The sequence below is a fragment of the Octopus bimaculoides genome, chromosome 4 (genome assembly GCF_001194135.2).
Source record: "Octopus bimaculoides isolate UCB-OBI-ISO-001 chromosome 4, ASM119413v2, whole genome shotgun sequence".
Classification (NCBI taxonomy): Eukaryota; Metazoa; Mollusca; class Cephalopoda; order Octopoda; family Octopodidae; genus Octopus; species Octopus bimaculoides.
This window is the reverse complement of record NC_068984.1, coordinates 132,624,536-132,635,883: the sequence shown is the minus strand read 5'-3', so window position 1 is coordinate 132,635,883 and position 11,348 is coordinate 132,624,536. Positions and strand designations below refer to the sequence as shown.

At 36.5% G+C, this 11,348-nt stretch overlaps 1 protein-coding gene across 1 annotated transcript in view; it reads right to left on the bottom strand.

Moving 5' to 3' along the window:
* The window catches only part of LOC106878946 (putative uncharacterized protein DDB_G0282129), a 20,003-nt gene extending 11,032 nt beyond the window's left edge, over window positions 1-8,971 (bottom strand). The window contains exons 1-5 of the mRNA XM_014928325.2: window positions 8,748-8,971; window positions 5,755-5,932; window positions 4,561-4,668; window positions 2,254-3,711; window positions 180-912 (exon numbers count right to left, since the gene is read on the bottom strand). Coding sequence (XP_014783811.1) covers window positions 180-912; window positions 2,254-3,711; window positions 4,561-4,668; window positions 5,755-5,932; window positions 8,748-8,791 — 2,521 coding nt within the window. The 5' untranslated portion in view covers window positions 8,792-8,971. The remainder of the gene's footprint in view (window positions 1-179; window positions 913-2,253; window positions 3,712-4,560; window positions 4,669-5,754; window positions 5,933-8,747) is intronic.
* Between the last annotated feature and the right edge of the window lie 2,377 nt (window positions 8,972-11,348).

Genomic DNA, 11,348 nt, shown 5'->3' with positions numbered 1-11,348 from the left:
TTGGTCGGCCTGAGGCTATAGTAGAAGACACTTGCCCAAGGTGCCACGCAGTGGGACTGAACCCAGAACCATGTGGTTGGTAAGCAAGCTACTTACCACACAGCCACTCCTGTGCCTATGTAAACAAATTGTAAACAAAAACAAACAAAAAATCTTTAAAAACTTAAAGTGAATGTTACCTTTGAAAGCTGAAGTTTCCAAACCATTTTGTGTATGATTTAATGCAGAAGTATTCATGTTGCATTTGTCTTCTTTTTTCTTGATTGGAGATTTTTTTCTTGAAGTATTTAATGGGCTGTATTCACTTTGGCATGAAGCTGCTGATAATGGAATATTTTCCAAAATTGAGTTTCTGGGAATTTTCTCTTTTGTAACAGGGGAAGAATGTTGGATAGAATTACTACTTGTGTTTTTAACCTCGTTTTGTCTTGTAGATTGCTGTTCTGATTTAAAGCTGTCTATTTCAACTCTGATAGGTAATGGGCTGACATTTTCAGAATTTTTCTTCAGAAGTTGAGTTTCAAAATCTTCATAAGTAGGGATTTTGTCAGAATCTGAACAACTGCTGTTATTGTCAGCATCTTTATCTTCATGGGAATTGTGGATTGAATTGTTTAAGTATTTTCTTAAATCAACTGATGGCTCTCCAAGGGTATACGAGCCCCGGCGAATTAACGAATCACTACAATACTTTGGAATTAGGCTTGGACTAGTTATGGCTATTTTCTTTTCTGCTGGATTTAAATGATTGGCTGTGGAATCTGAAGCAGAGATCTCTGCAAGACTGCATACCTCTGATGGATTAGGGATATCAGCCATGGTAACAGTAGCAGTGGAAACTGGCAAGTTGTGAGAAGAATGAGTTGTTACCGTAGTGAAGTTAGTTTGAATTGATTTGGTAGGGAGACTGGTCTGGAAAGGAATAATTCAGAGATGAACGTATGAATGTTATTACACCTTAGCATAACAGAACTCTTACTAGAAAGTGATTAAAATAAAAATATACAATAGATTTTTCACATGAATATTGTGATATTAATATAATGAATGCTGATTGGCCTTTGTAGGGTTTTCGAGCGAGATCGTTGCCAGTGCCCCTGGACTGGCTCTTGTGCGGGTGGCACATAAAAGACACCATTTCGAGCGTGGCCATTTTCGTGCGGGTGACACGTAAAAGCACCCACTACACTCTCTGAGTGGTTGGCGTTAGGAAGGGCATCCAGCTGTAGAAACTCTGCCAAATTAGATTGGAGCCTGGTGTTGCCATCCGGTTTCACCAGTCCTCAGTCAAATCGTCCAACCCATGCTAGCATGGAAAGCGGACGTTAAACGATGATGATGATGATGATGATATATTAATATCCTTTCTACTACAGGCACAAGGACTGAAATTTGAGGAGAGAGGATTAGTCGATTACATTGACCCAGTACGTAACTGGTACTTATTTCATCAACCCTGAAAGGATGAAAGGCAAAGTCGACCTTAGCGGAATTTGAACCCAGAACGTAGTGGCAGACAAAATACTGCTAAGCATTTCGCCCAGCGTGCTAACGATACTGCCAGCTTGCTACCTTAACTGATATATTAATATAATAATCCTTTCCACTATAGGCACAAGGCCTGAAATTTTGTTGGGGGCGGGTGGCTAATTGATTTTATCAATCCCAATATAAGACCAGTACTTATTTTAATGACTCTGAAAGGAGGAAAAGAAAAGTTGACCTCGGTGGAATTTGAACTCGGAACATGAAGACAGATGAAATGTTCCTAAGTATTTTGTCCAGCTTGCTGCCTTATATATTAATATTATATCAGATGGTAAGCTGGCAGAATCATTCATACACCAGACAAAATGCTTAGTAGCATTTCTTCCAGCCCTCTATGTTCTGAGTCGAAATGCCTCCAAGATCAACTTTGCTTTTCACTCTTTCTGGGTAATGAAATAAGTATCAGTTGAGTAAAGGGGTTGAAGAAATGAACTGACCACTCTCTTCAAAATCACAGGTCTTGAGCCAAAATTGTATCAATATAATAATACTACCAAATCATCCCCCTAATCATTATTTCTGTGACTGTCTGCCAGTGTGAGTCAGAATTTATATGGAGTTACTGCCTTCCTAGACAAATCACATGTCTCAAGTTTTGGCATGGTTTCTTCAGCTGGATGCCATTTCTAACACCAACCACTTTCCTGGGTGTATTTTTTTGTAGAACCAAAAGTAAAAGAGTAAATAAATAATATAAAAACTTACTTGTGTCTTAGTTGGCTGCTTAGAATTACATTTCTTATTGATAGCACCTGTTTTGACTGGATTGCTTAAATCCTTCAAGTCGCTGCCATCACCATCCTTCCGTGGAACGAATCCAATTTTGTCAATCCCAAATAAAAGTTCGTCTAAAGAATCATCACTGAAATGGTCTTTTAGAGATAAATTATGTGGTGAAGACAAAAATGGCAACAGCATTTTGCGTTCATCATCCTCTAACTTTGGTTCATTTAAACTGGCATCGATGAAAGACTTGTCTCTTTTACTTGAATTACATGTGGTGTTCAAATTTGCTGGCAAAACAGCAGGATTTGTATTCTGATGATTTGTAATGATTTGCTCTTGATTTGAAGAATGAACTTGGACAGAATTGTTGTTGTTATTATTATTAATATTATTGTTATTATTACAGGACTGGTTTAGTTTAGCTTTAGGAGAAATGGAGTTATTACTATAGTCTGCTTGACAAACATTAGCGCCCCAAGAATCTTGATTGCTAGATATTACAGGCCGAACAAGGTGACTTTCTTCTCCATCGTCTTTGCGGTCAATTGTAAAGGTGGCGTTACCTGCCTGTTGGATTTTAATGGGCTTTTGAGATGAATTGGAAGACATGCCTACTGTTTCAGGTCGTTTCTTGGTGACATAAGCAATCAAAGGAGAGGTCATGATCCATCCTTGCCCCTCATTAACACTAATTTGCATCGAACTTTGGCTTTCAGCTGGCAATGCGTGCAATTCCAAACCATTTTCATCCGTGAGAAATATAGGAGCCCTCAGAACATTTTGGGATGTATCATTTGGTAAATGGAGAGGGGAATCACTTGTGTTTGGTTTCATATTGGAAAGAAAGGAACAGATTACTGGTTCATCTGAAGCTGATTTAGTGACAGGAGGAATTTCCTTATCAAGCTCAGGAGACTCACAGATTAAATCGAAGTTGGAAGCAGAAACGAAATCACTAAAGTCAGAATTGTCAGAACTACAGTTGTCAGGTAAATGTTTGATAAGAGTTGAAAGATCTTTAGTAATTTGTTGCTCACATCGGGAAGTTAGGGGCATACCATTCATTTCGGTGGGTAATGAACCTTCTTCTAAGGAGCCCAAGTCAGAAAGAGAGCTGGTAATCAGTAAATTGTCACAATATTTTAATCTGAGTGAAGGTGAGCTTAAATTTGTCTCTTCTCTGTTCTCTGTAGGTGAATTTAGATTTGTCTGTCCTCTATTGTCCTGAAAAGAGATTTCATCTTTTGGAGGGATTAGTTCATGTGAAAGTTGGGGAACAAGTTCTTCTTCTGGGGATGAAGACTGTGGAAGATTGTCTGAAGATTTGTCTTCTTCAGGTATACACCCAGGTATTGTTATATTGTCATGAAATGGTGCAGTTCTGTCTTGTTCCAGAAGAGGATTTGAAATGTTCTCAGCAACAGTAGAAGAGTTAATCTGAAATGTGATGATTTTGCTTATGAATTCATAAATTACAATAAGAAATAATGCAGAGTTATAATAGATTATACAACAAAATAAAAGAAATTTGGAGTGCTGGCTGGATAAGATGGTGATAATCTAAAAATATATTGTTAATCCATGATTAGCATCTTAAATCATATCACATACATTTATTTGCTTCAATTGATAAAATAGCTGAAAATATGGATGGCAACTAAAAGGGTCAAGACCCCCTTTGGACATGAATGACCATGGGATTGCACCTAGAAAGTTCCCCTCTGAGGCACAAGTCTGGGCAAGGTTGTTTATGGAAGACCAGCAGTTGCCCGTGCATACCAACCTCCTCTCTTCACACCACCGATGCTATCCAAGGGAAAGGCAAATGCTGATACAGCTTGGCACCAGCGACATTACAACTCATTTCTACAGCTGAGTGAATTAGAGCAACATGAAATAAAGTGTCTTGCTCAAGAACACAACACACAGCTTGGTCTGAGAATTGATCTCATTACCTCATGATTGTGAGCCCAATGCTCTAACCACTGAGCCATGTGCCTTCATTGGATAACAAATTACAGAAGATAATTTGAGGTAACAGTTATTTAGCTGCTCCAGCCATATGCATAAATCTACCAGGCTATTTTCCTTTAGTAAGTTAATTAAAAGAAAGGCAGTGTGCACAACTTTTTTGGACTCTCATAGACTGGTGAGAACAATGTCCAGCCCAAACACTTACAATATAGAGATTCATGCAATATGTTAGGCTTTATCCATCCCAACAAAGAATTAAAAATTTGAATACAAGGAAAATTCTGTTATAAATACTAAAAATAATTTACTTACAGAAGCAGAAGTATCTGTCAATGTCCGTTTTCTTTGGTTACGTTGTTGCATCCGTCTGACAGCTTCATCTCTGTATTGTCTCATTTCTTCTCTTTCAGCATCATCAAGCTTTGGAAGACAAATCATGTAATTAGAAGTCTAATACCTTTACAGTCAAGTCCAACTCCACTTTGCTATTCTAGTAGTTATGACCTTAAATACTTGTACTCTCAATTTGAAAACAAGATGTATAGATACAAAAGCATACATATACAAGTATACTTAAAGCACCCAGTACTTACTGTAAAGTGGCTGGCATTGGGGAGGGCATCCAGCTGTAGAAAACATGCCAAAGCTGACATTTGAGCTTGATGCAGCCCCGCAGCTCACTAGATCCCGTTAAACCATCCAACCCATGCCAGCATGGAAAACATGTTAAATGATGATGATATGGCTCAATGATGAAATATTAGTTCTAGTGGAAGAGGCGAAACATGGAATATATAAAATGTGAATATATGAAAACGATTTTCATTTGTATAGGTCAGGCTGCTACTTTTGTTGATCTTGTGTCACTTCATCCATCAAGTGAATGTGTGTGTGTCTGTGTGTGCAATGGAAATAGGATGGTTGAACATTCAATGCTGAAAAAAAAAATCAAATAGCATTTCAACTATGTGTGAGTATATGTACGTGTGTGCATATACAAGGGAGGTATGTGAATGTATGTGAACACTGACAAGTGTATTAATTTGATTTACCATCCATATCTTCTACTATAATAATAACTTTTGTGTATTTCTCCGTCACAATATATGAATGGGAAACGAAGGGGGTATAGATGAATAAAGAAGGGAGGGGTGATAGCAAACTTGGTAGTGGGTTGATGGAAGTTCAATGGTAAAAAAAAAAAAATCAAACAGCATTTCAACTCTGCATGAGTATATATGTGTGTATATAAAAGGGAGTCATGTGAATGTGTGTGCATGTGTGCAATGGAAGTGGGATGGTGAACTTTCAATGCTGAAAAGAAAAATCAAACAGTGTTTCAACTCTGTGAGTATATGTGTGTGTGCATGTACAAGGGAAGTGTGTGAATGTTTGTATCTGTGATTATGTACCTTATTTATATATAAAATACTACAATTAGCTGTCATTTTTGACAGCACAGGGCCAGCTAGTATATAAATATAATTTCAAGTTTCTTGTACTTACAATTGGAGGCAAGATTGGTACACCATTAATCTTTATACAGGAAACATAAGGCTTAGAATTGGATGGATTAGAGCTGTAACTAACACTTTCACTTGGATCGGTGGGAGAAAGAACATGCTCTTCAATTTGGGTCAGTAGCTGGGGTATTTGAGAGAGTAAATCAAAATATTTGTTTTGGCTGAAATATAAGAGTACAAGAGAATTGAGATTAACAAAAGAGAAGGAAACAAAATGTCACATGCTATTAAGTTAGAACAGTAGATAAAATAGACTTCAATTTATATTGAAATTGTAGTTGTGACTGATACCAGTGCTGGTGGCACGCAATAAGCACCATTTATGCGTGGGTCGTGCCGGTGGCATGTAAAAAGCACCCACTACAGAGTGGCTGGCTTTAGGAAGGGCATCCAGCTGTAGAAACATTGACAGTCCTTCAGTCAAACTGTCTAACCCATGCCAGCAGGGAAAACGGACGTTAAACGATGATGATGATGATGATTGTATCCCCATCACCATTGTCAATGTCGCTATCTTAGTCATTTGTCCCATACTGATTTGGATTAGTTAAGCCAATGGTTTTCAACCATATGGCCCTTGAGGGTCTATAAAAGATTTTGTTAAAATTTGTGTGTAATAAATTTGTTATACTTCTACAATTCACAATATATTTTAACAATTTAAAAAAATACAATTCCTAATAATCATCATCGTTTAACGTCTGCTTTCCATGCTGGCATAGGTTTGACTGAGGTTTGGAAAGCCAGGAGGCTGCACCAGGCTCCAATCTGATCAGGCAAAGTTTCTACAGCTGGATGCCCTTCTTAATGTCAATCACTCTGAGAGTGTAGAGAGTGCTTTTTATGTGCCACCAGCACGAGGGCCAGTCAGGTGGTACTGGCATCGACCACACTTGAATGGCGCTTTTTAAGTGCCACCGGCACAGGAGCCAGTCAGGTAGCACTGGCAACGACAACGCTAGAATGGTACTTTTTATGTGCCACTGGCACAGGACCAGTCAGCCAGTACTGGCAATAATATTTAATCATAGAAATATAATAGGATTTTTTAAACATAAAATGGCTAAGAGGGTCCATTTAAGTAAAATAGGAATCAAAGGGGTCCACAGTGAAAAAAAATGGTTGAGAAACATTACGTTAAGCCTTCAATACAACATATGTATTTCAAATACTATCTCAATTGGATCTTTCTGATTTGGTGGACACCATTTTTTATTTAGCATGAAATAACTTTAAAAATGTAAAGTTTTCTCAACAACACTAAGAGTAAAAAGATGTTTTATATGACACATTCTACCAGTGTCCCAAGTTTGAAAGTGTTTCGTTAGAAAACAAATGGTGTCCACCAATTCAGAAAGATCCTCTCAATTCTGTGAGGCTTGAAGATTTCAGACTTAAGCTGGCTGCTAACTACACCCAGAGAGGTCTCCCACTGTCGTCTCAATATGCTTTCATCTAAGCAAGTCATTCTGCAATAACAGCTGTGCAATTACACCTCAGTCTACTTTGGCACTGCTATTAGCACATTCTAAATTAGGCAGTTGCATACTCTCTTTACTTGAACTCCACTATCTCTCCTCCTCCCAAACTTCACATAAAACACTACACCTGGTAGTATTCAGAAGGAAAAATTGGTAGAAATTTACAAAACGAGTTCTATTAAAGTTAATTCGATTGACTACACCACTTCTATAACAATTTCAGTGTATCCTCCTCAAATTTGTGGCCTTATACCTATGTTTAAAATCATTATTTTAGCAACAAAGTGAAGGAGTTATTCATAGGTGAATTTTGCTAAAAAATACCATAAAACACGAAAAGTCTAACATTCGTCTTATATAATGTATCTTTGTCCTTCTGAAACCCTTTTTTTGTTTTGCTTTTTTCTCAGACATTGACCGGGACTAATTCAGTTACGATTTGCTTTTGTTTAAATGAACGTAATTTCTTCTTCACAACATTTCAAAACTGAATTTTATTTTGTTTTAATGATACTAAATTTTGCAGGTTTATTTATTACAGATTCGCCATTTCACTTAGGTAGTTTTTGTCTTGTGTGTTTTCGTAATGTATATTTCTTTTTCATGGTTTGGAAAAAAACTACGGCATACATGCAACACATCAAAATATTGGGTTATCTTCAATCTGGAAACCAGTTCCAAATACTTGTATTAAAGTAGACTGTACTAAAGACATCTAAGTGCCAGGTTGAAATGTTAAACTGATGCAACTGCTTTCCGATAGTTACCCATGTAGAGCTGTCGGTCTTCTACAATTTTGGATTTCGGAAACTTGTCCTATCTCATAAAAAATTTGGCCAACAGTATGTCGTAAATAAACTCTGAATTAAAAGATATATCTCGATATTTCTAAACACCTTTAACAATACTACCGTATGTTATTAGAAATTTATGGCAGACAGAACACTATAAATTTTAATGAAATTCATTTGTTGATTTCTTTTTATTTTGTACTAATTTTACGATTTGTATTCAGAACATTTTGTCGACTCAGCAACTGTTAGTGTAGAGTTTCGAGTCATCCTGGGAATTTGCGATTTAAAAACTGCTAAGCCTGAATGGTTAAAAACTACCACTCACATACTAAGAGGCTGTTGGGTCCTTCCTTCGTACACACGCGAGAAGGGAAGTGTCCTAAATTTTAACTTTTTAGCAAAAGAAAAGTTTCTACAGACTAACCACGGAATAGATATAGTGCAAATATTTATAGAATTTCTCTCTTTAGCAAAAACTACAACAAAGAAAAACAAAACATATAAATGAAAGAATAAATTACTTAAAAAAGAAACACAAAAACATGTTTGGATATGATTAAACGAACGAAAACAACTTAGTTACATGAGGATTAGTAAGCGTTAACACAAAAATCACTATACTAAGACGAGTATTATTCGTGTGTTAGTTATCCCATGAAGTTTAAAGGGAAACAAGATAATTAAACAAAGATTCAACGTACTTTTCTTCTTCATCAGACAAGTTATGTTGCCCAGCAAGCGCCATTTTGAAACATTCCGAAGATACGCCGTATTTCTGCTGAAATACCTTCTATAATTGGTCATCACTATGCTAATGTTTACAGTGTTATCCAATGAAAACATGCGTTATAAAATATAAAAAACTTGTCTGCTTCGATAACAACAGGCAGACGATAAGTTGCGCCATAGAGATAATACAAATGATTCATCGGCTGAAAAGCAGTTAATTAAACTACCTTAACTTTTCTCAAGCGTAGTGTTCTTTTTGTAAACTCAAAACGTGTTTCTTTTATAGTTTCGTATTTTTTTTCTTTTCTAAACTTGTGTAATACCAAAATCAATCTTTTAACGTTTCATAACAACTTTAATAAGCCTGACTCGAGTAGAATAAGCATAAATAAATAAATAAATAGTATTTATTATTTGGTGGTTAAGGCGGCGAATAGGTATAACTATTAACACGTCGGACAAAATGCTTTTTTTTTTCGGGTTGTTTATATTCTGACTTCAAATACTGCCGAGGTCAACTTTGCCTTTCGCCCTTTTGGGGTCACTAAATAAATTGCCAGTCAAGTACTGGGACCAATACAATCAACTTGCCCCTTCCCTAAAATTACTGGCTTTGTACCAAAATTTTAAAGAATTATTTTTGGCTGGTGGTGGTGGGGGGAGCTGGAGGAATCACTCTCACAAACGTGAACTTTCTTACAAAAGAAAAAAAAAAATCATGCCATCTTGTTGACAGAATGCAATAGCTGTAGATTGGTAAGATGCTCTTACCATTTTGTATTATTTTACAAAATTCACTTTCTTACAAGCATACAGACATTTTGTTCCACGAAAATCTCAGATATCAATAATGATGATGACTTTGAAGCCTCTCAATTCTAGACTTTGTCTTCTTGCTTAGAATTTCTTTTCAAAATCTTCAACAGATTCAGTTAAGAGAATAGGAGCATTGGCATACAAGAGTTCCCATGGTCATTAAAGGGTTTTAAACACCCATAATATGACCTAGAAATCTATAATAAATTGGAGGGACTGAGACCCGGATCTTGATGCATGCCTACCTGTAAGCACATTGTACCAGAATGACATCTTGATTTACATTGTTTTGTAATCTAGAACAACTCATGCTTTTGATCCTCTTGTAACAGAATGTTGGCGAGCCTCTCACTTTCAGCCTCTCTCTATCTTACAATGTACAATTTGTAGTTCACTTCTTGCTACTTAATATTGTTTCCTATTTCCCACTTTCTTCCAATCATTCTAAGCCTTTTAGCTTTTAATAGCTCTATTTTCTCTACCATTCCACCACCATATCTCTTTTTATTTGGTTGGAACCTTGCTTCAACCATAAATCTGGTTTACAGCTCACAGCAAGCGGTCTCTCATAAATTTTTAGTTGTCCTCCATGTTATAAATTTGTGTCTTTTCTCACTCTTGACATGTTTTATCACTTGAAAGGGATCTTTTAACTTTCACATTTTCTTTCTCTGAATTGTCTTGTGTCTCTGGGTTCAGCAGTTTGTTTTATTCAATAGTCTAAATTGAGTGGTACATTCTTCACCAGTAAAAAACTTAATTCACAATCATCTGTTTATCCTGTATCCTGGTAAGTCAATTTGGCTTGCATGTTTGCCTGGTCAGATCACTAGTTGCTTTCCTGAAGTTAGTGTTGCAAATGTTTGGGTCATTTACATTACAAAATTCAAAGAACCTTTATCCTCTTTTCATTCCTTGCACCATATCCATAACCTCCATGTTTGCTGGAGAAACCATGATGGTGTTACCTAACATGTCATTAAAAAAACTAGCTCTGATAACGAGGTCACTATCATTCATTGTTGAGAAGGTCTAACTTCATATATCAGCATTGGTAGCTCGTAGATAAAATTAGTGGGGGCACTGCTTCAGAAAATTCTTAGCCGTTGTTTTAATATTGTGTAAAAGGAAACAAACATATAAAAAGAAAATTTATGCATAAACTTGATTGGTTCGCATTTTAACCACTGCTTGGTAGTGTGCTTAATTTGTTCACTGAACAGCGCTGCAAATTCCCCCTTGTTTTTCAAAAATCCCCCCTAAATCACAAAATAAGTGGGGGAAATGTGCCCTATTTTTCAAATCTTGGCAGCAACACTGAAGCTGGAAGCAGGATAATAATCTAATTCTACACTTTATCACATTCAAGAATATAAACATGTTCTTAAGCACAACACACACGGAGTCAAAAAGAAACATTACCTTTCAGCCAGCACTGTCATTTACGCAGTACTCTCTCTCTTCACCTGATTACTCCATCAGCATTAATATGATATGAAAGCTCTCTATATACACAATTAGGGTTAATATCAATGTTTTGTTATTCTGTAAAATTTCAGTTTGTGCACAAGTACCAGTAAGCTAGTTCATTAGATATGATGTCACTCAGCAGCTAAACGCCAGTCAATTAGTCAGTATCTCAACTTCAATACCTACCATTCATCTGTAGTTATTGTGCATCAGTCACACTCCATACTTTGATCAGAAAAATTGACACAAAGCTTTTATAAATCCACATGATGTACTGATGTAATTTC